This window comes from Pagrus major, chromosome 8, assembly GCF_040436345.1.
Source record: "Pagrus major chromosome 8, Pma_NU_1.0".
NCBI lineage: Eukaryota > Metazoa > Chordata > Actinopteri > Spariformes > Sparidae > Pagrus > Pagrus major.
The window spans coordinates 26,150,396-26,177,099 of record NC_133222.1 but is presented as its reverse complement, the minus strand read 5'-3'; the positions used below and the strand labels follow the sequence as shown (position 1 = coordinate 26,177,099).

The window sequence follows — 26,704 nt, the reverse complement described above, 5'->3', positions numbered from 1 at the left end:
CCAGTCAGGACAAATGATCAAGAGGGAGGGGAGGGGCGGGCCAACGAGAGCTGAGAGATTTCATTGGACTAGCCCAATGTCCTTCAAGAAAATCAACCAATGGGCCACGTTTAGTGTCTCAGATACCGTTGCGGTCGATAAAAAACTATATCCTTTTTTTTTTTTTTTTTTTTTAATTATGACAGTACTGGGCCGGCCCAAATATGTGCATCGGCCCACCGGGCATTGCCCGGTATGCCAGATGGCCAGTCCAGCCCTGATTCCCACTTTTTAAGGAACCAAAAGTAATGGGACAAACTAAACAATCATAAATCAAACTTTCAATGTTTAATACTTGGTTGCAAATCCTTTGCAGTCAATTACAGCCTGAAGTCTGGAAGGCATAGACATCACCAGACGCTGGGTTTCATCCCTGGTGATGCTCTGCCAGGCCTCTACTGCAACGGTCTTCAGTTCCTGCTTGTTCTTGGGGCGGTTTCCCTTCAGTTTGGTCTTCAGCAAGTGAAATGCATGCTCAATCGGATTCAGGTCAGATGATTGACTTGGCCATTGCATAACATTCCACTTATTTGCCTTAAAAAACTCTTTGGTTGCTTTTGCAGTATACTTTGGGTCATTGTCCATCTGCACTGTGAAGCGGCGTCCAATGAGTTCTGAAGCATGTGGCTGAATATGAGCAGATAATATTGCTCGAAACACTTCAGAATTCATCCTGCTGCTTTTGTTAGCAGTTACATCATCAATAAATACAAGGGAACCAGTTCCAGCCATACATGCCCACGTCATGACACTACCACCACCATGCTTCACTGATGTGGTGGTATGTTTTGTATCATGAGCAGTTCCTTTCCTTCTCCACACTCTTCTCTTCCCATCACTGTGGTACAAGTTGATCTTGGTCTCATCTGTCCATAGGATGTTCTTCCAGAACTGTAAAGGCTTTTTTAGGTGTTGTTTGGCAAATTCTAATCTGGTCTTCCTGCTTTTGAGGCTCACCAATGGTTTACATCTTGTGGTGAACCCTCTGTATTCACTCTGGTGAAGTCTTCTTTTGATTGTTGACTTTGAAACACATACACCTAACTCCTGGAGAGTGTTGTTGATCTGGCCAACTGTTGTGAAGGGGTTTTTCTTCACCAGGGAAAGAATTCTTCTGTCGTCCACCACAGTTGTTTTCCGTGGTCTTCCAGGTCTTTTGGTGTTGCTGAGCTCACCGGTGCATTCTTTCTTTTTAAGAATGTTCCAAACAGTTGATTTGGCCACACCTAATGTTTTTGCTATTTCTCTGATGGGTTTGTTTTGATTTTTCAGCCTAATGATGGCTTGCTTCACTCACAGTGACAGCTCCTTGGATCTCATATTGAGAGGTAACAGCAACAGATTCCAAATGCAAATGTCACACCCGGAATCAACTCCAGACCTTATACCTGCTTAATTGATGATGACATAACGAGGGAATAGCTAGGGCTGGACGATTATGGAAAAAATAATAATCACGATTATTTTGATTGATATTGAAATCACGATTAATAAACACGATTATTCATTGATTTAAAAAAAAGTGTTTATTGAGCCACCAAACCTCAACTTTAAATATAACTTTTAGAAAAACAACCAGAAATAAATTAGTAACAAGTAAAACATATATATAAATAATAATAAAAATAATAGCAATAAAAAAACAATAAATAAAAATAAATACCCAGTCTACATGCACTCAGACCGTTCTCCCTGCAGTTTGCTTCCTACAAACTGAGGTCTTTGGCAGGAACACCAGTCTTTTCACTTCAGGCTTCTTCTGGCTTCAGTGATCGAATAATAGCAATACCAATGTAAAAACAATAAATAAAAATAAATAACCACAATCTACATGCACAGCACTCAAACTTGCAACATGGAAAAAACACTAATAACACAGCCAAAAAACAAAACCCAAACTACTCTTTAACGTCTTTTCAAAACAGTTTTTAAAAACAAAAAAGGATTGGCCCCATACTCCCTGCAATTTACTTCCTACAGGTTTTTGGCAAGGAAAACCAGCCTGTTCACTTGGTCTGGCTTCAGTGATGAACGAAGGCATCTCTCACTGTCGCCGGGAGCCGGTGGGATATGGAGCGGCATTGTAAAGATTGTCCTCAATGGAGGACTGTGTTGCGGTGGCGGTGGCTGAAGTTGACGCTCTTGCACTTTTTTGGGTCTTCTGCTCCGTCAATACTTTGTCATAGAACACTTTATAGCTGAACTTTAAATGGTTAAATAAATTTGTCGTGTTGCCCTGGGGTGCAGACACGACGGTGTGGCAAACTTTGCAAACAATCTCTTTCTGCTCCACGTCCGACGATTTGAAGCCAAAATGTCTCCAAATGACCGAACTTGTCCTACCTTTCTTTTCAACTAAAGGCTCAGGCTGCTTTTCTGCCATGTTGTCAATCGCTCGTTCCACAATTGATCCACAAACTCACTGCTGCAGCTGCAGGCGACACAGGTGCGTTCACTGTGCTTTTACAGCGCAGTAATTTGCATACACGCTGCGCGGCGGCACATTAATCGTTTTTCTTCGATTACAGTGTTTTCATGATCGTGAGAAGTCGAAATCGTGATCAAAATTCGATTAATCGTCCAGCCCTAGGAATAGCCCACACCTGTCCATGACATAGCTTTTGAGTCAATTGTCCCATTACTTTTGGTCCCCTAAAAAGTGGGAGGCACATATAGAAACTGTTGTAATTCCTACACCGTTCACCTGATTTGGATGTAAATACCCTCAAATTAAAGCTGAAAGTCTGCAGTTAAAGCACATCTTATTCGTTTCATTTCAAATCCATTGTAGTGGTGTATAGAGCCAAAAAGAAGAGAATTATGTCGATGTCCCAATATTTATGGACCTGAATGTATTTGATACACTGTCACATGGCAACATTCCATCCTGTTCATCCTGTTCAAGTGTTAAGGGCTCTTTTCCCACAGTCGCATCCTCATTAGGTCTGGCTCCCTCCAATGGCAGAGGTTCTTGGGGCAATTCAACATTATGAACTGGCACTGACAGGCCTGTTTTGTGACCTGCCAGTTTCTGTAAGCCACACTTAAACATCATCAATAAACCCTTGGTTGCATTCATTAATGCTTTAAACCATGAGTTTTGTCTTTCATGTTCGTCAGGTTGGATTAAAGGCAAAATATGTATGTGTATGCAAAGGCATTTTTAGATAATTGCAACAAAACATCCAACTGTGCTTTAACTTGTGAAACCTTGTTATCTCTCATGAGCTCTTTGAGACACAATATTTGACCCTTTATTTTATTCACTTCCTTTTTTGTTATTTCTGTACTGACTAAATTTAGCATTTTCAGTCAGTGATTATTCTTTTTTCGATTTCAGGTTTTCCACCAGTTGAACCAGCATTTGATCCACTCATTTTGAACACACATAGAAATGACCGTCGCTTAAAAAATCCAATATCAAGCCAGCAACAATGATAGCCACAGCGTACAATGCAGGAACGGCATTCACATCCAACGAGCCCAAACCACAAACACATCCAGGCCTTCCGCTTTTCATACACATGAAAACCCACATGGCAGCAACCCAACACCCAAAGTAACAACACACAACTTACGACACCAATTCAAACTGCGTTTCAAACAAGCCACAACACACGTTACATACCACAGTTGTGAGTGGGAACTGTGTCTGGACTCAATAATGGATGATCCAATATCAGTGTTTGTCTCTGCATTGAATGGCATAGCTCCGTTCCAGTAATCTGTAGATTTTTGCTTACAAATATAGGCACTATCAGGATTGTAAAGTTAGTCGCCTAGAGGCTGAACAGAGGTACACTCCTGCCGGACGTGCTGGCTGTCATAAATTGAAAACGGATCTGATGACTGCGTTTTGAAAATGTATCGTAGAAAGATTCATCCAGACCGTAAGACAAGTGTTGAAAACAAACAAGCAAATCAAAACAGTGATCCCAAGTACTAACAAAAATCATCAGAGCGTCAAGTGGTAAGCAAAAATGAGGGCTTCCCCTGTCGCCCCTCTCGTTCCATTCATTGACGGAGGTAACTGACAGCGTTGATATCCGTATTTCCACACCATGTGACCCAATCACTGCATGTGTCAAAATAAAGGTGTACACTAATAACAACAAAAGTCATAACCTGGCACTTACACCCTGGTTCATCTTTTATATATTTTTTTCCTTGGTCTGTATTTGTGTATTCAGGTGGGTGGTCACACCATGCTCCCTATTCGCTGGATGCCCCCAGAGAGCATCATGTACAGGAAGTTCACCACAGAGAGTGATGTGTGGAGCTTCGGGGTCATTCTATGGGAGATTTTCACTTACGGCAAACAGCCATGGTTCCAGCTCTCCAATAATGAGGTACACTATCAGTAACATATGTTTATGTATGATATAAGTCTGTACTAAGTAATTGACTTTTCTTTATTATCAGCAACCAACAAGGTTGAAGGGTTGAGGTTCATTTATTTACAATTATACAACACTAGGGTTGCAAAACGAAACAAAGTTTGAGTCCCTTTTTGCTACATTACATAAACAAGAAAAACAAAACAGAAAAAAATGTATTTATAGAGTGGAGTGTAAAGGATGAACTGAGGAGTGTCACAGACTGAGGAATGAAACTGGTTTATAGGCTTAAGATATTTCTGTATCTTTTGCCAGATGGCGCCAGGGTTACAGGGTCACTTCACCAATATCACTGATGCTCTATAGATGGGTACCAGTGATGTTCTGGGCAGGTTTAATCACCCACTGTAAAGCCTTCCTGTCCTGGGCCGTACACAAATCATGCCAGTTTGTGATGTTGACCGATGTACGGTCAGGATGCTTTCTATTGCTCCTCCGTAAAAGCTGCCATTCAGCTCCCTCCAGAATTTAGCCTTCTTAAGTTTCCTTAGCAAGTAGAGCCTTTTCTGTTTATTGCTTAAACTGTTCACCTGCTCCACCTCAGCCTCACTGACATAGACAAGGGTATGTGTCTTTGCCCCCTTTTTTCTAAAATCAACAATCAGCTCTTTGGTTTTGCTGACATTTAGCAGTAGATTGTTCTTTGTGCATCACTCTGCAAGATTGTTGATTTACTGCTGAAATTAACTCTCATTGTTGCTTGTAATGCAGTGTGTTGCATTGTTGTTTGTAATGTCTTCCTGGCTTATATTTCCCCATGCTATTCCTGGTTTGTACTTTGCTTTTGATTCGTACTTGGTATTTGGGTTGACCTTTTTTTAGATTGTTTCCTGGTTTTCTCCTGATTTGTTTTTTGCCTTTGCCTGCCTTGTGTTGTTGCCTTATTTGGGGGTTTTGGATTTCATGGACTTTGGGTTTCAGCTTTGTTTAATAAAGCTCGCTTTTTGTTCCTTATCTGGCTGCTTGTGTGTCCCACCTTTGGGTCTTTTTTTTTTTTTCGTACTGTCAGGATTCAACATTAAAAGGACCCAAACGTGAGACACACGAGCAGGAAGATAAGGAACAAAAAGCGAGCTTAATTAAACAGAACAACAGGGTGGAACAGAAAACCCCAGGCAGGAAACACTGATAAAGGTGGGAAATGGAAAGTGAGACATGACACAGGAGGATGTAACTTCAAAATAAAACAGGAAATAACAAAACCACAAACTCAAACTATGACAAGGTGAGACTACCTAATCGAACTGTCTGGGGTCTGCTTGTGAGGAAGTCCAATTTCCAATTGCAGATTGCGGTAGTCACGCCAGACTGTGAAGTTTTCTAATGTTGAATGCTGAGCTGATGTCAACAAACAGCATTCTGATGTAGCTGTTGTTATTTTCAAGGTGTGTGAAGACTGAGTGGGGGGCAGTGAATATGGCATCCTCAGTAGATCTGTTGGTTCTGAATGCATACTGGTGAGGGTCCAGACTGGCAGGGATGTTGTCTTTGATGTGCTGGAGAACTAGTTTCTCAAAACACAGGAACGATGGTGGACTAGATTAAAAGAAAATTCCAGATTATTAAAACAGATTATTAAAAAAATCCATATTATTAATACTTTCCAGACCCTTAAAACTTTTTTAAGGTTTTAAACCTTAATAATAGGGGTGTGCGATATGACGATATTAGATCGTGAAGGATTAGAATGTGTAGACGATCTGCCAAAGTGCAGAGATCGTAGGGATCGACTCTAGGGCACATTCTAAAAATTGTAGTTCTATGCTGATGCACCGACGCACCAAACGTATTACGTCATCAACCTGACCGACCAATCATAGCGAATTACAGGCAGTGACGCGCTTTCTTACCCGCCAACCGCTCAAAACATTTCATCACCAATTGTGATGAAGTGTTTTGAGCGGCATGTCAAACCACACATCACAGCCAGCCTCCCTGCATCACATGACCCACACCAGTTTGTGTATCGTCCCAACCACTCCACAGAGGATGCAATATCCACCACTTTGCACTCAGTCATCACCCATCTGGACCAGAAAGACACCTACGCCAGAATCCTGTACACTGATTTCACCTCAGCATTTAATACCATCATCCCCCAGAGACTAATGGAGAAACTCCTCCTACTCGGCCTGAACACTGCCACATGTCTCTGGATCCGGGACTTTCTGACGGAGAGACCTCAGTCTGTCCGTGTCGGAAATAACACGTCCAACTCCATCACGCTGAGCACTGGATCTCCTCAAGGCTGTGTACTCCTGTGTACTTTACACTGCTAACACACGATTGTGCATCCAGACACGAGGGGAACCAGATCATCAAGTTTGTGGACGACACCACAGTGGTGGGACTCATTCATAGAAATGAGGAATCAATGTACAGAGAAGAAGTTAAACACCTAGAGCATAGGTCACCAACAAGCGGCCTGCGGTCCGAGTCCGGATCCAGACGCCGTCCTATACGGACCTGGACCTATAGTCAATAAATTATTTAAGTATTTTAAATTTTGACGGGGTGCTTCTATTTTGACCAGCGGAGCTTTTCTAGACTTTACGGTACTGGTTTAGTGGATCAGGAATTCCACTGACCAATTGCATGCGAGTTAAGCCATCCCATGTGATGTGATCAAATCTGTGCATTCCAGGCGATAAACATTGCGACTCTGAATACAGACAGATGAAAGAGGTGAGAAGTGAGTGACAGACGGAAAGACGAGTGAGCGATACAAAGAGAGAAGACAGAGAGACAAGTGAGCCGGAGACAACAGAGAAAAATACCCACACATGGCGCTCTCTAAGAAGAGAAAAGTGGACAGCGAAAACAGAGCTTTCAACCCAGAATGGACAGACTCATTCATGTTCATTCTTCCCAGTGGAAGCACAAAACCAGTCTGTCTCGTATGCTCAGAGACCGTGGCACTCATAAAGTGTCAATGTGAAACGGCACGATGAGACAAAGCAAAGTTTTTGACCAAACATGCCCACTCAAGTCTGAACTGAGGTCACAGAAAATAAGCAGTGTCAGAGCCCAATATGAACAATCCACCCGGATCCTGACCCATTCATTCACTGCCCAACAGCGTGCTAATGAATGTTCCCTCAGAGTCGCTTGGATTTTGGGTCAATACAAAAAGCCATTTTCTGATGGAGGGGTTTTCAAGGAGTGCATGAGTGCAGTAGCTGAAACCTTACTTGAGGGGAAACAGAAAGAAGAGCGTTGTGACAAAATAAAGCAAATACCTATGTCAGCATTATCGGCCACAAAGAAGTGAAATGTTAACCCAGGATATGCTAGCCCAGCTGGATGAAGCCATTCAAAAGGCACCATGTGTAGGCTTAGCTGTAGACAAGTCCACTGATGTGTCTGACAATGCTCAGCTGTTAATTTATGTAAGGTTCTTCAACAAAGACAAGAAAGAGTTCTGTGAAGACCTGTTAGGTGTAACTCTCCTTCAGACCAGTACAAGAGGAGAGGACATCTACCTGGCCATTAAGGAGATGTTAACAATGCGAAGAATAGAGTCAAAACAAGTGGTTTCAATAACCACAGATGGAGCCCCTGCCATGATAGGGAGAGAGAAAGGAGCTGTGGCAAGAATGAAAAAGGACAATCCTGAGCTCATCTCTTACCACTGTATAATTCATCAATCTGTCCTGTGCTCCACCCTGTCAGAAGAGCATACTGAGGTGATGAACACGATGATGAAAATGATAAATTTTCTCAGGACATCCTCTTCCTATCAGCATAGCATGCTTAGGGAATTCCTCAGAGAAGTTGATGCAAATGCTGATGATCTTTCGCTGCACAACAATGCGAGATGGCTCAGCAAAGGCAGGGTGTTGGAGCGCTTTTGGTCCATCAGGAGGGAAGTAGCAGCTTTCTTGGCAGAGCTGAGAAATCAGAAGGCAAAAGATGGATAATGTGGCCTTTTTGGTTGATATCACTTCACACCTGAATGAACTGAATTTGAAGCTACAGGGCAAGGACAACTCAATTTGTGAACTGATGACAGCTGTCCGCTCCTTTCAGAGGAAGCTTGAAGTGTTCAAGGAAGACCTGCAGGGAGACTGTGCACACTTCCCAGTAGGGGTGGGCAATATGGGCAAAAAATAATATCTCTATTTTTTGGGATTTTGCCGATAACGATAATCAGTCTATATCCTTTAAAATGTGATTGGAATTGTCTGAGTTAGGGCTTGTGTCCACCAAATGCATTTTTAGCGCTGAGAGCGCTCAAAAACTCATTTTCCGAGCGCCCAGCGGTGTTAAAAGTTGAACAGATTTCAACTTGAAGCACTCTGAGCGCTGCACTAAAAAAACGTCTCCACTGACGTCTTTTTACCGCTGAAGGCACTTGCGCTCTGAACGCTGAAGCTCATAGGATTTGTATTCAAAATAGGTGCTGCTAGCACTAAAAACGTGTTTGGTGGACACAGACCCTTATACCTATTTAAAGATTACAATAATGGGCACAATGTTTAAGGAAAACACTTATTTATTTTCTTTTAAACTTTAGTACAAATAAAACAAAGACTCTCCATTTTTGAACTTTTGAACTCAATAATTGAACTACAATGTAGGAGTATTGAATTCTGTAAACATTCAGATGCTCTGCTGTCAGGTAAATTGTGCTGCAGTGCAGACAAACGAGCATATAATAAAACAGTGGCATTTGTAACAAAGTGCTCCATGCATATTTTGAGAACTATTGCGCATCATCATCAAGTCTATCTTATGGCCTTATTAAACAAATGACTAACTTCAAGTTCTGTCCAGGATTCTACAACAACAACAAAAAAACACAAAAAAAGACATTTGCTAAAAAGGTTCACTAGGGGTTTTCTCAAATATTGTACAAAAATATAGAGATTTGTAAACAAATGACATTAATGTTGAAAAAAATTCCACAATTCTCAGATAGAAAAAATACCCAGTAGTATTACAGCTATGGACAGATGCCAGAAACTTTGCAGAACTTTGAACATTTTAACATTCTAGGCTAACGGTTCACTGATTACATTAACAGGCTACTTCAGATTATGAGCCAAAAACACCAGTCTGTCCACATTGTCTGGCTTGAGTGAAGCCCGATGACATGTCACAACATTTCCCCCTGTGCTAAATGCTCTCTCTGAAGGGCTGCTTGAGGCAGGGATGCAGAGATATTTTTTAGCCAGTTTCCCCAGTCTGGGGAAATTCACCTCCTGTGTCTTCCACCATTCCAGTGGATTCACATCACTGTCCACCTCTGGTATCATCAGGTAGCTCTTGAGCTCCTTTTCGATGCCAACAGCCAGTGACTCCCCTCTGGCTGGTTTCTTAAAATAGCTGCCAAAAGACTTCTTCATCTTTTTGGCTGGCTCAATGGTGTCTCCTCAACCTGCTCCACTTTCTGCTGAGGCAGTTGACGGACCTGAAGAATCGCTCTCTTCCTGCGTCGCTATAGACAAAAGCTCAGAGGAAATTGTGGACACTATGACCTGGTCATCCTCATTGGAATGTTTTTTAAACCGTGGGTCTAATGTAGATGCCACACTTACTAGGCCATCCACATCGTCATCTCTGTACTTGGTGTTAAGGTATTCCAGTTTCTTTGATTTTCTTTGTGAGCTCTGTGTCATCACCAGGCCTGGAATTTCATCATTTTAGGGGCAAGGCCACTTGGCCTTTCGTGTTGTCAATTAATTGAGGGCACAAAGGCCAAAAGCCAGGGCAGCAAGGCCATAAAATAAAACAATGATTTTAAGTCCACGTCCATAATGAATTTAATTTAAGGACTAAGAATGTATAAATATATGTGAAATGAATACATAAAACAAGCTCAGGCGAGAACTTTTCAACTTTCAACTATTTATTAATTCATAAATGCATTTATTTTTATTTTATATTTATTTTCAACATATACTACAAAGTAACTAGCATTTATGCCCGGTTATGTGATTAATCAGTCAATATCTTCTCAGCAAGCTAGCAAGCGTTTGTTGATAAAAATGTTACAGGCTGAGGCTACGGTCGGCACGTTAAACACTGGGTCAACGTTGTAGCGATATACTGTACAAGCAACGCGTATTGCGTAAATTTAATGTTAACTTTAGATCGAACATTTTTTTCGCTAATTTATCACACTGTCTTACCTCAGACCCGGCAACTTTTTCCTCCTCCTCGGACCCAACGTCTCGGTCATGCAGACATTGGGGGTGCATTTGATGAAGTCTCCTGGTTAGCCAGCGATAGATTGCTGTCAAACTGTCGTTGTAGCCCGCCCGAGCGGTTCATGCCAGGCTCGAATCGAACCTACCACTGGTGATGTACGCATCGTCTCATTTGATGTTGCCAGAATGTCATAAAAAGACGCATTTTTTTTCGGCAAAAGATGCCGGTGTTCAAAGCCATGTTGACAGGGAAGAGGCAGAGGAGAAAATTGCAAAATCAACTAGGGCAGTGCGGGCGGGGCATCAAGGCCACTGTGGCCTAAGGGCAGATATTTTTTTCAGGGGCACAAGGTCAGGTAGGAGATGGTCACTACCTGCTCACCTGAAAGAGCATCCGTAAACTCTAGCAGGGAACTAAGTGCTTTGCTCACTGATTCTAGCACATCAACATCTTGCCATGTTGAGATAAGATGTCTGCACCCAGCACATGACGAATGGTCTTTTCTTGCTCAACAAATCTCTCAATCATGTGCTGTCTTGAGCCCAATCTTGTTGGTGATTCTGTGATGAGTTTATGCTCTGGGAGCTTCAGCAGATCTTGAGCATCACCCAGTGCTTTCTTCAATTTCCAGCTGTTGGAAAAGGCTCCAACTACCTTCTTGCACACTCCAATGGCTCGGTCTATCCTAGAATCACTCATGCTCCTCTCTGGAAAATATTTTAAATAGACAGAACAACATTCATTATTAGCCAATTTCACAGTGTAATGATGCAACATCACTACCATGTATCTAGGCCGTATACTACTATGCATTGCAGTTTAAAATAGCAGTTAATTTCATATAAGCCTAGTAGGGTATTTGTTAAACTGTCAAATAATAAAACACCTATTTATTTTCACTTTTATCTTAACATGGTCGACACTCAAATAAAAAATAGCTATTTCATATCAACTGCATTAAATAAGAATATTCAAATGAAAGAACTCACCGATTACAATATGAAGCCGGTGCCCAAAAGCACGGCAGTCTTTTTCCAGTTGTTACTTCTGAGTGCACTGACGACGTTTGCACCGCTGTCGGTGGTCATGCAGACCATGCCCTCTTCACTCAACGACCATGATGCGAGGGCATCTTTCAGACCAAGGGCAATGATGTCTCCTGTGTGGTCATCTGGGAAATAGGACGTTTGCAAACAGTAGCTCTGAAGTAGCCAAGATTCATCAATGAAATGCACGGTCAAAGAGAGATATGGCTCCGATGTTCTGCTCGACCATAAATCGGTTGTTGTTGTGAAGTGTGTCACCTTTTGCACTTTATCCATCACAGCTTTGCGAGTTGAATCATATGGCTGGGGAGAGAAGTTTCACTGAAATATTTCCGACTAGGCACTGTGTATCGCGCGTCTAGGACATTCACAAGTTCTTTAAAGCCTTCTCTCTCCACCAACTGCATCGGCAACATCTCTTTGGCTATGAACTTGGTGATAGCATTTGTTATGTCTTGCCATCGTTGGCTTTTTCTCTCATACGGCACTTTTCTGCTGAATGATTCAGCAAGGGTTTGTTGAGTGTGCTGACCAGGTACAGGTCGACTCTGTTTTTCCTGAGCAGCAGTTGAGTCGCGAAGTTTCTCGTATTCTTTGTACTCTTTGCTATGGTTGGTTCTGAGGTGATGAAACAGGTTCATTGTGGAGCTCTGTTTCATGGTGATAGATCTTCGACAAATCTTGCATAAAACCGTCTTTTGGCCCACATCAGTATTTTCGAAACTAAACCATTTCCATGCCAGAGAGGTAGACCCACGTCTCGGCACTAAATCATCTGAAGTACCGGTAGCTTCAGGGACTGGAGGTGCCTGCATTTTCTCTCTACCATCACCACGCGCTGCTAAACTGTTGCAAGGAGGATGCTAGCGAGAGGTCATGTGATCACGTCATGTGATCACGTAGGCCCACTAGTCGTGTGACTGAGGCCCCGTCCACAAGGACGAAAACGATCTATTTTTCCTCCGTCTTCCTCGGTATCATTTCAAGAATATTTGCGTCCAGACCGATCCACTGAAAATGACTGAAAACGCTGTAGTTCGTATTCCAGGCCTATAGGTGGTGCTTGAAATTCACCAAAAACGGAGAAGAAGAGACGGAGCATGCGCAAAAAGCTTGCGCGCTGTAAACAGACAGTAGACGGAGAAACCGAACACAACAAGAAGAAGACGAAAATGGCTAGTGCAAGGAAACCAGAATCGTTTGTGTGGACTGATAATGAGGTCGAACTGCTGCTGCGACTCACACTCGACTACAAGGCGAGTAAGTTGCAAGAAACACGAACACAAGCATGTAGTCCGCCGTTGTTGTTGTTGTTGTTGTTATGAGACGTCGCGGGGTTCAGAGGTCGAAGGCAAGAGGTCGAGGGGTGGGGCGAATCCTGCCATGCTGTAAAGAGCGTTGCTGCACCGTGTATTAAGTGGATGTGAGGAGTTTCCGCGTGCGTTTCAATATTTTTGGCGAAGTAATTTAAATACTCGATAATGGAAATTTGCACATCGTCAAAACAACAATGACGATATTATCGCAAATTATATATATCGCCCCACCCCTACTTCCCAGCAGTGCAGGAACAGGTTCAGGGACAGAGAGATGTGTCTTCTTTTGTTGACTTTGTTGATAAGCTGATTGTAAACTTCCGCAAACGTTTTGACAGCTTCAGCTTCAGACAGCAGCTCACCATGTTCATTCAGAACCAATTTCTCATCACAGATGTCAGTGGGTTCTCAAAAGAAGTCACACTGCACTTAAAGTGGGCAAATGCTGGGCCTCTCCAGATGCAACTGATTGATCTCCAAGCAGATGTTGCCCTGAAAGAGCAGTTTAGAAGAACTGACCCCGCCACTTTCTGGCTCCAAATGGTCTCTGAGACAGCTTTCCCAGGTCTGAGGAAAGTAGCCCTGTACATCTTGACTATGTTTGGCTCCACATACAGCTGCGAGGCAGCTTTCTCCACAATGAACATAATTAAAACGAAATATTGTTAAAAGCTCACCAATGAACACCTGCATATGTGTATGCGAATGGCCCTGACACCATTCCAGCCCAGATTCAAAATCCTTGCAGGACAAGCTAGAGCTCAATTCTCTCACTGAACAATTGTTCAGTGAGAGAATTGAGAAGAACTGAGAGAACTGTTCAATTGTTAAGATGTGTTGATTTATCTGTTATAAAATTGGTTGACTGTTAAGATGTCAAGCAATTACAAGGAAAAGGGAAACTCAAGCTGCTGCTACACTTTATTTTTCAAAAATTAAGTACTTTATTTTAAGATGCACAATTTTTAAAAAGCTATTTTATTTTCACTATTTTATTTATTTTCGCTAATTTATTTTTAAATGCAGCCCTTCTTTAACTTAGAGAAAAGAAAATATCTACAGTATTATATATCTGTATAATTAAATGTTAATGACAATAAATATTGTCAATGTTTTTGAATTGTTCTTTCTTTATTTGATTTGACAGTCAGTTGTTGATTACATGCAGATGTTGATACAACTACAAGGCTACTTCAATATATATCACACTAAATCATAACGCAAGTTAGACATTATGATGTTCCAGACCTTTGCTTGAGGAAATTTTCTCTAACTGGATCTATTTGACTTTTAGTTGAATACCCCTGACCTAGAAGGTTGGTGCAGAGAAAATAATCTGGTGCTCAATGCGACAAAACGAAGGAGATGTTTCACAGTCACAGCCCGAGCACGCTCCTCTCAGCATCAGTGGCCACACAGTGGAGAGAGTGGAGAACATCAAGTTCCTTGGAGTGCAGATCTCGCAGGACCTAAGCTGGAATAAGAACACCTCAGGGATCACGAAAAGGGGCCCAGCAGAGACTGTACGTCCTGAGGAAGCTGAAACAAGCCTCTCTCCCCATCAACATGCTCAGGACCTTCTATAGTGGTGTGCAGGGCTTAAAGTATTCCGGCGCCGTGCCGGATTTCTGGCGTGCGGCGTTTGGCTGCGGGAAAAAAAAAAAGTCCTATATTTAAAAAAAAACGTCTTTATCACTTTCGAGTTCATGAGTTCGTCTGTCAATGATATGAGAGGAACACAACTCTCCCTCTCTCAAACTAACATTATTAGCCAATCAGAAGTAGAATGGGGCGGGTCTTGGAAAAATGTGCTTCAACTGAGTCCTATGCTGCATCGATGACCGAGCAGAGACCTCACGTAGGAGAGTAGGATGGAGAGTAAGTTCATGAAGCCTGGGGAAGATGCCCTCCTAATTGATAATGGATTAAAAAATAAATGGCGCTGCACGTGGATAGAAGATCAGAATGGAGTAAAAACTCAACACCTGGCGAGCAGGAAAATGAATATAGCCAATGCCTCAGCACTTACGTACAGAGTCCCCTCCCTTCTTCCAGTATGATCTAAAAATATTGATAATTTTTAGCCTTATGTGCGTTCATACATGCATGTAGTATTCTTTGTGATGTTGTCATAAGAATAGCTTTCCCCCACTTAAATAATCCCCACTACACCACTGATTGTCGCCTTGTGATTGTTGACACCTTGTGACACACACACACACACACACACACACACACACACACAAAAAGTTCAGGCTCAGGATTTTTGTTTGCTTTAACCCCTGGGTGTGGTGGAGCGTGTTCTGACATATTGTATCTCAACATGGTACTCCAGCTATTCCAAATTATAATCCACAGTTGCTTAGTAAAAATGGTTAATCCTCCTTTTGCTTAGTTTTATTCAGTCTATGGCAGTATTGAACAAGAAGCTGTTATATGAAGAGCAGCAGGCAACAGGATGTAGCAGAATCAGCTTATAACTAAAAATGACTAAGCGAGACTGTTAATTCCATTCAGACGTCCTTTAGTGAGTAAAGAAGGGGCAAAGAAAAACATACATATAGCGTGTGCTAACTAAACAAGAGGTACAGCATAACTTCCTGCCTCAAAACTGACATCATCACGTCACGTTCACCTTTTGCTCCTAGAACATCCTGGGTAATAAAGTCTGTTTTTAATGTAACTCCAAATCAAATGAAATGAAATGCAGTTCTCCATTTAACATATTAACAGTTTTTATGAATATGAATGTTAACTTATATTTTAACTTATTAATTCTTGCAAATAATATGTTCTTTCAAATAAATTCTCAACACAGGATGAACACCTCCAACTTATCTGTGAGGTAACAACTCCTTTTCCCTTATTAACATTATCAGGGTCTCTATTATCACTGAGTTTAAATCTGTCATTTTGCCAAACAGGCGCTTTTGCCTTTGCCTTTGACAACATATCACCCGCCATTGTCTTGTCAGTTAGCTCTTAAAGGGATAGTTCGGATTTTTTGACATGAAGTTGTATGACATCCTCACCATCAGTGTCGTGCATCAGCAGTGACTTTTCCCCCACTGTGTCCTGTGAGCCGAGGTCTGTCCCGCTGTTGTTGCTGAAGAAAGTAGAGCATGTTGATGGGGAGAGAGTGTAGTGCACACTTCAGCAAGGACGATTATGTTCCTACACGCCCAGGAAAGAGGAAGAAACATGTTTTGAAGAGCGCTGCTGTGCCACGACCCCAGGTAAGAACAACTATCTACAAGCTAAAGACGGTGCCTTTTTATATGATGGCTGTTATTATTATTGTCAGCAACTATGTACTGTCTGTACAGGTCCAACTTCAGCTTGGACCGCTTCTCTGTCTCTCTCCTCTCTCTCTGCCCGTTCTAACTCCATTTGACGAAGCTCGGTGTCTGTGTATTCGGGTTCATAAAGATATCCCTTTGGCTCTGTGGTAAAAGGAATGTCTTCATCACTCGTTTCGTAGTCAGACATATTTACGTTTACCATCCGAGCATGTAAACACCGTGAAACAGCTGATGGAGCAGTGCGGTGTGTCAACAGGCGGAAGCGCGCAGTGATACGAAGGGAGGGAAAATAGTGCCAGGTGATCGTGAGGTCTGACTTTTTTGTCGTAAACGATTTTGTGATGCAAATGTTTTACTCTTTTGAACGGATATTGTTTTTTGAAGCAAAACGCTTTATCTTCGTGACCCCGCAAACTAGCAGTAACTACTTTCTTTAGCAACAACAGCGGGACAGACCTCGGCTCACAGGACGCAGTGGGGGAAAAGTCACTGCTGATGCACGACACTGATGGTGAGGATGTCATACAACTTCATGTCAAAAAATCCGAACTATCCCTTTAAATCTCTGCACACTACAGCTACGCTACTAAATGTGACTCCTGCTACTCTGTGCTGGGACTCTGCTGCACGGAGTAGATGCCTCGGCAGTTTGTAAACATAGCTTCTGTCATCAGACTATTGTTTTTTTAAAAAGTAAAATGAGTATGCCCTACCACCGTGTAACACCGGAAACGCCAACTACTGCAGCAAGCCTAGTGCAAGGTTTAAAAATAAGTTATTTATAAGGAAAAAAATATGGCAATGTTAAAAACCAATGTGCATACAGATGCATTTTTTTTGGTAAACATGGAAATATGAGCTGAAGTACTGCCAGGTGTCTGGCAACAAAATAAAGTAGAAATGTATTTTGTCTATTAGTTACATGCAAAGTTTCAATCAGTTGTTGAAGAGTAAGGAAAAAAAGATTTGCACTACTTGTTAAAAACTAATCATATACAAATATTTATAAACTGCTGTTTGCATATTTGTATTATTATGTTAATAATGGAAATAAAAACAAAATTTCAGAAATATTGCGCTTTGATGTAGTACTTGAATGCTAAAATGGCCTTCCTACAAGATCATACCAGCAGTGGCCCCAAGCTAATTTGACTTGAAGACCCCCGTTTGAAAATAACAGAACTCCAAATTCACTCTCAAATTCATGCCTAACAATAAATCAACAGGACCAGGTGGCTTCCCTGCTGAATTCTACAAAAACTTCTGGAATACTCCCCTATGTCCCCAGTTTTCAACTGACTAACAGATGATATCTAACAAAAATTGAATCTAGATAAACATGAACACCGCTATAATCACTCTTTTATTTAAACCTGATAAAGACCCCATCTCCCTATCAAGCTATTGCCCCATATCTCTCATCAACACAGACGCAAAAACCATTAGCAAAGCTCTCGCACTATGAATTGAAACAGTCACTCCATCCATCATCTATTCCGGCCATACTGACTTTATTAAAGGAAGACACTCATCTAACACACTCATCTAACAATCTGCTCAGACTATTCAACTTAATCCATTACACACCCCACACAAACTCACCAACAGCCATCGTCTCATTAGATGCAGAAAAGGCATATGATAAAGCTGCAGAGCAGTGTGGCTCCCAGCATCAGCTGTGAAGATTTTAACTTTTTTTTTTTTTTTAAACTAAGCTCCCTGTCTTCAGCTGAATCTCATGATGCAGAACTGCAAACTGCCCCTAGGTGGTGAGTCCAATCTGCATGAAATTTTGCATGCAAAATCTATGGTTCCTTGTAACAAAAAATTATCAGAAGAATTTTGATAGTACAAAAAATCTTCAAGTTAGGCAGCAACACAGCAAGTGTTGTCTAACCTTGGTAACAGTAACTCTGCTTAACATGCCACTCAAGGATATCAAAGGACTCAGTGACTGAGGCATAAAGACAGGATTATTACAGGATTAAGCCTCCACTACTATCTGATAAACTGTTCCCAAAAACACATCTTGAGAAATGGCCCAGAGTTCACCATGAAGTGTCAACTGTTCTAACAATGGAAAAGATCATGGCACCTCGGACCCATCGGGTGCCTTGGCCTGTGTAAATGGGCTGTTAATCTACACGCCTGTCTTGTGTGTTGATTCTAATTATCTGTTTTGTTTTATTGTGCCCTGTAAATATACCAATGTATTGAAACATGGTGTGAAGACATTGTCACAGGTTGATGACAGCACATGGTGAAGATGACACTCAGTAAAACTCTCACAAATGTCCACTCTCTCACACATTGTTTCTCCCGACTATGGTGGTGAGTGCAGGCGCAAGATACCACGTTTAACTAGGTCAGAGGTGATCTTGCTTTATTAATGAAATTGCGTGGGTTTATTAAAGGTATTTGACTGGGAAGTGGTGAATCCTATGATAACTAATATTTGTTTAATGTAAGCATGGTAGTTAAGTTGTATAATTGTGTAAAATGGAAGGTGTTAGTTGGTACACTAGGATGCTGTTGAGTGTGCCCTTTCACTGACGTCATGAGCCTGTGAGAGGTGTACAAGTGTGCATGTGCAGAAATAACGTTTGGCATCTCCTCTCTATTCCAGCAACACTTATGTTGAGCATGTGTGTTATTCCTACATGTAGAGCCTTAAGTATAATTAACCAGCATTCCAGTCCTTTAAGATGACAGCGCCAACAGGTTATGGGCCCAAGAAGGAACTTGGAAGCCAATGGCACCAATTATATTTCAACGGAGATGTGAAAAACTACAAGTTATGGGAGACTCGGGCACCTATGTCTGCATGGGCTAAAAGCTACCATATTAAAAGAGCCCGACGAGGACCCAGAGGAAGTTGAAGAAGGCACCAAGAAAAATGAGGAAGTCTACTCTGATTTAATACAAGTTTTGGATGATAAAAGTATTTTCCTCATGATGTGAGACGCAGCGGATGACGTTGAAAATATTGAGGGAGCATTATGTAGGTAAGGGGAAGCCCCGTGTGATCAGCTTGTACACAGTGCTAACATCTCTCCAGAAAGCGGCTAATGAGAGTGTCACAGATTATATTATCTGTGCTGAGACAGCTATGACAGCGCTAAAGAATGCTTAAGAGACTCTTAGTGACGGTTTGTTTATTACAATGATTCTGAAAGACTTGCATGAATCATTCGAGCCGTTTTCCATCCACATAACACAGAGTGACACAAAGATAACATTTGCTGAGTTTAAAGCCAAGTGTTACAAGAGTACAGAAAAGTTTAACAACCATTCAACTGATGACGTGATGAAAACAAGTGAGTGCATGAAAGGCAGAGAAAAAGACAACTCTGATACAACATTAACTGCTACAACTGCGTCCAGAAGGGACATAAGGTCCATGAATGCAGTGGTGAGCGTAAAGAGCAGAAACAGTGGTGCAGTATTTGCAAGAGCTCCACATATAAAAACACAAACTGCAGATGAAAAAGGAAAGACAAAGTGAAACAAACAGCGGATGATGACGACCACACATTTGCATTCAAAGTAAGCCAAGTATGTGAATGCCAGGTTCGTGAGCTGAAACAGAAAAGGCTAATGGGCAACACGAGCAACATCACACATAGTCACAGACATTGGCAAGTTTAACGATTTTGACGAAACCTTCATGCCGATAAAGCATGTCCTGGAGTTGGCTGACGGAGTGAGGACCACTGACATCGCGCTGAGGAAGGGGTGCTGCTGAGGTCCGCCTGAGAATCAGCGCGGGTCATGAGGTGAAAGCAACGCAGAATGAGGTGCTGTCTGTCCCGTTGTTTCCTCAGGACATTTTCTCAGTCAAAGCAGTGGACAGGAGCTAGTCATCTTTTAAAGAAGGATGTAACAAACTCGTGGACAAGGATGGTACCACATTTTACATTAAAGTGTATAATAGACTCTTCTATCTTAACACTGTTACTGATGAAAATGTTGAATGTCATGGCTGTCATGATATTCAAATGTGGCACGAAATTCTTGGTCACTGTAATGCTGAAGATGTGTCAAATTTGACCCTCTTCATGGTGCCGGATCCTGAGGGAGGCTGTGATGCGGTGCTCCGGTGCTCTTCCTCACACCAAGCCAGCTATCGATACCTCTCCTAGGTACGTAGCTGCTGCCCTCACCTGCTCCAAGTACTGAAAGCCCACAGCCATCGTCTCCTCGTCCCCTCTTTGCTCCTACCACACTCATCGTAGGAGACTCAATTATCAGGAACACTCGCTTTTTCAACGCAGCCACACACTGCTTTCCTGGAGCCACGGTGCCGGTTATCCTGGATAAGCTCCGCGACCTGCTGTGCTCTCTCCCATCATCCATTAACGGGGTCCTAGTTCATGTAGGAACCAATGACATGGCTTGTCGGCAGCTGGAGCTGACTGAAAAACAGCTGTGGAAAAAACAGCTGTGGAAAGGATGTCTCTCCCTTCCCCATCCTCTAATACCGACGTCGCCACGCGCATCTCGGAATGTCTGGCAGACATCTCCGCTTGGACAACTGCACATCATCTCAAGCTCAGCCTCAGTAAAACTGAACTCCTCTTCATCCCGGGGAAAGGCTGCCCTCACATGGACCTGTTGGTCACTGTCGAGGACGTCACGGTATCGCCTTCATCGACTGTGAGGAACCTGGGCGTAATCCTCGACGACGGACTATCCTGCACCCCCAACATCACTGCGGTGGCCCAATCCTGCAGATTTGCCCTCTACAACATCTGCAGGATCGGGTCTTTCCTCACAAAGGACACGATGCAACTCCTGGTCCGATCGCTGGTCATTTCCCGCCTGGACTACTGCAACTCGCTCTTGGCTGGACTCGCAGCCTCTGCGACTTAACCGTTGCAACATATCCAGAACGCTGCAGCGCGCCTTGTTTTCAATCTACCCAAATTCTCCCATGTGACCCCCCTCCTCCGTGACCTCCACTGGATTCCTGTTGCGGCCCGCATCAGATTCAAAACCATGGTGCTGGCCTTCAAGGCCGTCAACGGAACTGCACCCATCTACCTCCAAACACTGGTCAGACCACACGCCCCAGCGCGAGCACTTCGCTCTACTACATCAGCTGGCCAGCTGGTACCACCATCGCTAAGCGCAAACAAAACCTGCTCAGCGAAGTCGCGACTCTTCTCTGGTGACCCAGTGGTGGAACGAACTCCCCACCGATGTCAGGACAGCAGAATCACTCACCATCTTCCTCAAAAGACTCAAGACTCACTTGTTCAGACTTCACCTCGACCCCACAGAGCATGACTCCCTCCCAACCCCCCCACCCCAAAAAAAAACAAAAAAACAAAAACATAATTTATATGCACTTGTATGTTCTTACGCTTAGCACTTACATCATAGCACTTTTGACTTTTGGTATCCTTGATAAATAGCTGCTACTTTGCTCAGATGAGGGCTTGAAAATTGTTTCTATCTTTTCTTTTCTACATTATTGACGGTGATATGTTGTGGTTTCTTTCTTGTGACAAATGTACTTATTGTAAGTCACTTTGGACAAAAGCGTCTGCTAAATGCCCTAAATGTAAATGTCTGGCTCAGCGGACCTTTGCCAACTCACGCCCGTGGAGCTGGGCATTTCTCCAGAATCCTCAGTCTGAACACCTGGCAGAGTATTAGCAGCTAACATCCAGCATGCTGTTCAGACCGCTGCTCTGCGTGATTGACTGCTGACCTGCCACGCCCCCCTCCTGGAGCCTTCTTCTTCTCCGCCTACTCTGGCAGCACACAGTACTGTGTCTCTCACAAGCTCCCCCTGGCGACCAACCCAGGTACTGACACTTTCCCTGGTTCAACACCCTGACCGTGGTCCACTGTCTCCTACTGGCTGTCATAAAGCTACTTCCACTGCTGTGATTAACTGGTTGCCAATTCCTGTTGTTATTTCATATCGCAAATCAATGCACAGACACAGGTGTAGACGAACTGTCAATCATAGTGTGCTAGTTAATCCAGCCAGGTCAGCTAACACCAAACCTCACATCAGCAATCTAACCTTTGGGTTATTTAACATCCGTTCGCTGACCAACAAGGGACCTCTGCTCTATGATCTACTGAATGACCGTAAATTTTATTTCTTTTGCTTGACTGAGACATGGCAGCAGCCTAATGACTTTTCACACCTTAATCAAACTATTCCTCCTGGGTTTGTCTACACATCACAACCCTGTACTTCTGGCAGAGGGGGTGGCCTGGCGATACTATACAGTGAAAATTGGAAAGTGTCCTCCATTACAGTACCTGGGTACCCTTCATTTGAGTCCATTGCTCTGCAAATCCTATCTTTGCCACTATTTATCGACCCCCCAAGCCGAATAATGCCTTCCTGCAGGAATTCTTAACAACCTTATATTGTGTCCCAAAATGTACTATTGCTGGGTGATTTTAATATCCACTTGGATAGCATCAACAATGCTTTTACAAGGGACTTTACTTCATGCCTTGACACCTTTGGACTACAGCAATGTATTGACTTTCCAACAAACTCCAAAGGACACATTCTTGACCTAATCTGCTGTTCTGGTGTAACCCCTCAAAACTGTTGTGCCTCAGATCTGCCTATCTCAGACCACACGTTAATATCCTTCAATGTCAATCTAAGATTACCTAAGACTAATATGCTTCGCTCCATCTCATTCCGAAACATCAAGAATATTGACTTGTTGGCCCTCTCTAATGGAATTGATGACTTTCCTAGCAGAGACAATTTATCCATCACAGATGCACTGGTATCTCAATACAATTGTGGACTTCATGGACTGCTAAATACTCTTGCACCTCTGAAAACCAGGTCTGTTTCTTTAACCCACTCTGCTCCTTGGTTTACACAAGCACTACGCCAGCTCAAAACTAAAGGCCGTTGTTTGGAGCGCCTTTATGTCAAAACTGGCCTAGCAGTTCACAAAGAAATGTATCATAATCACATACTTCAATACAAGGATGCTTTTTCTTCAGCCAAGACAACATACTACTCAACCTTAATCAGGACAGCTGATGGGAACACTAGAGCCCTATTCTCAACAGCCCTGATGCTCTACCACCTCACTTACTCACAGTTACACAGTAACTTCATGACCTTCAATGCCAAAATTGAAAATATCCACCAGACACTGACTGCTTCAAATAACTCTGCATCCTCTCTGCACTCTTTGCCTACATTTTCCTTCAGCTTGCCAGCTTCAAACTGCCAACTGTCTCTGAAATAACTGGACTCATCCATAAATCTAAATCATCAACCTGCCAGTTAGACCCCCTACCGACCCACCTGGTAAAAGTCTGCCTGCCTGCCATGTCCTCTTTAATAACTGACATCATTCATTCCTCACTGACTACTGGTGTGGTTCTGTCATCACTAAAGACTACTGCAATAACTCCAAGAAACCTGGCACAGATCCAAATGATTTGAACAACTTTTGTCCAATCTCAAACTTGCCATTTCTCTCCAAAATACTAAAAAGAACTGTTGCAGCTCAGGTAAACACTCATCTATCTGACTACAATCTCTATGAAAAAGTTCAGTCTGGTTGTCGTCCCCTCCACAGCACTGGGACAGCCCTGGTGAAAATCACCAATGACCTCCTGATGGCATCTGACTCTGGTCGACTCTCCATTCTCCTCGACCTGAGCGCAGCCTTTGACACTGTCTCTCATGACATCCTCCTGGACAGGTTAGCCTCCATTGGAATCACTGACATCTCTCTGGCTTGGTTCAGATCATATCTCTCTGGTCGCACACAGTCTGTTCAACTCAAGAACCTAAGATCTGGCTCCTCTCCAGTCTCCAGTGGTGTTCCCCAGGGCTCTGTCCTTGGCCCCCTCCTGTTCATTATTTATCTTCTGCCTCTTGGTCACATTCTCAGGAAATGTCATCTTCCATCTACGCAACATCAATCGTCTCCATCCCTCACTTACACCAACCTGCACTGCTATCTTTGTAAACACCCTAATTAGTCAGACATCCCGTCTGGACTATTGTAATTCTCTCCTCTTTGGTCTTCCTCGGAAATCTCTTCATAAACTCCAGCTGGTCCAGAACGCAGCAGCTCATATCACCACCAGAACTCCCTCTATTGAGCACATCACTCCTGCCCTGCAGCAAATTCATTGGCTCCCTATCAAATCCTGCATTGATTTTAAGATTCTACTCCTCACTTTCAAGATCCTTCACAACCTGGCACCATCGTATCTCTCTGAACTTATTCACATCTACACACCACACACTCTCCAATCCTCTTCTGCCATCCAGATCTTTGCCCCATCTTCTAACTTAACTACCATGGGGTCAAGAGCTTTCAGCCGATCTGCCCTCCGCCTTTGGAACTCTCTCCCACCAGACATTCGCACTTCCGACACTGGCTGTGTCCAAATTCAGGGGCTGCAGCCCTCGAAGGGCGCATTTGAAGGCCAATTACGTCACAACGCCGCGCGAATGCTGTCCAAATTCAAAGGCTCCTTCAAATGCAGCCTGCACTTCCCTCTTTTTGGAGGACACACCACTACTATCCTTCACGGCCTGCTATATCCCAAGATCCTTTGCGCACCGCTGCTCAGTCCCGAAACAGAAGAGGAAGCAAGAGAAAATGGCGACATCAAGTGGCGCAGACATGATATTCAAATTTAAGTAATGGATTTATACTCGGTTTTTAGTCATTTGAACATCCAACGCCAGATATGTTACACTTCAAGGGACTATAAAACCTCCAAATTTCAACTTTCAGTTAAAATACGTGACGCTGGTACTGCTATGGTAAATATAGTTGTTATTCACCAATGGGTTAATGTTTATTTTGTAATGTTGATAATTCAGTTTAGATTTGACACATTGTACACACACAGATAAATGTACACGTTTGATAGATTTGAACCAAAACAGACTTTAATGCATGAACACCTGGTGACGCAACCAGGAAATACTCCGAAGGCTAGACCGTCCCATTTAACAACGGCGGACGCGGCCTTCAAGGTCTCTCCGAAGGACCCAGCCTTCGTGGGCCGCAAAGGCCGCGTCCTTGAAGGATGCAGCCCCTGAATTTAGACACAGCCACAGTCTCCACCTTTAAATCCCGCCTGAAAACACACTTATTCTGAGTGGCATACTCTGTCTCACACTAACTATGTAATCACATTCTTGTCTATTTACTGTACTATTGCACTATGTAGTCACATTCATATTTATTTATTTATCTTTGCAAAACTTCTACATCAATGTTACCTGATTTATATTGTTTGATGTACTGTTGTGTTGTGTGTGTGTGTTGTAAGGTATCCTTGAGTGCTTTGAAAGTCTCCTTTAAATAAAATGCATTATTATTATTATATTTGCATAATTTAATTTACTCTGTGTGGGCTCCTGCTAGCATAACATACCTGAGGTAGATGGGGAAACGAGTGAGACTTTTTGAATGTTTGGCTCTCTCTGTCACTCGGAGCAGGGTGTCCAGTCTCTGTCTGTGCCAGCGTGTGTGAGAGTGATGGACAGACAATGGGAACCTGCCCTGTCCCCTGCACAGGACAGGCTCCCACACAGATCTCTGTTCAGGCTTGGGAATAGTGAAATCCATCATAGAAGAATGCCTTAATTTTTTCAATGCTGTTAGCATAACCGATAACATCAGAGCTTATTGATACCATGGTCTTTCGAAAATTTAGCCCAGGGCCCATTTAATACCGGGTTTCGGTACCCATTCCTAGACAGTCATACAGTCGTGGTCAAAAGTTTACGTACTCTTGACTATACTCTGCTACAACTCAACAATTTTTCTGTGATGGAATGAGTGGAACACATACTACTTAGTCCCAAAAAACATTCATGAAGTATGCTTCAATTCTGAATTTATTATGGTTCTTCTGAAATTGTGGATCAAAAGTACATATACAAATTGAATGACCAATTTCAAACTGGGGAAAGTTGCGTGAATCAAATTTTCTTAGCAAGGCCTCAAAGTCTTCTAAGTGATTATGATTGATAACAGCTGGTGACTTTTCTGGGCCCATTTCAATAGGGCTGGTTTGATACACCGACTAGACTCGGCCACAAACAATGGGAAAATCTAAAGAGCACATTATTGATTTGAACAAGTCAGGAAAGTCACTTGGAGCCATTTCAAAGCAGTAACAGGTCTCAAGGTCAACTGTACAAACAACAGTTTGTAAGTATAAAGTGCATGGCACAGTTGTCACTGCCATCATCAGGAAGAAAATGCAAACTATCACTGCTGCTGAGAGAAAACTGGTCGGGATGGTCAAGAGTCAACCAAAAACCACCAAAAAGCAAGTCTGCAATGAATGAGTTGCTGGAAGACAGGTGTCAGTGTCCATAGTCAAGCTTGCATCGCCATAGGCTGAGAAGCTAGTGTCCATAGTCAAGCTTGCATCGCCATAGGCTAGAAAGGAGTCCTCTCTCCAGATGC

The 26,704-nt window shown here is 42.8% G+C and overlaps 1 protein-coding gene across 1 annotated transcript in view; it reads left to right on the top strand.

The window, feature by feature from the left end:
• The window catches only part of LOC141001305 (NT-3 growth factor receptor-like), a 174,060-nt gene that overhangs the window by 134,566 nt on the left and 12,790 nt on the right, over nt 1–26,704 (top strand). The window contains exon 17 of the mRNA XM_073472333.1: nt 4,230–4,388. Coding sequence (XP_073328434.1) covers nt 4,230–4,388 — 159 coding nt within the window. The remainder of the gene's footprint in view (nt 1–4,229; nt 4,389–26,704) is intronic.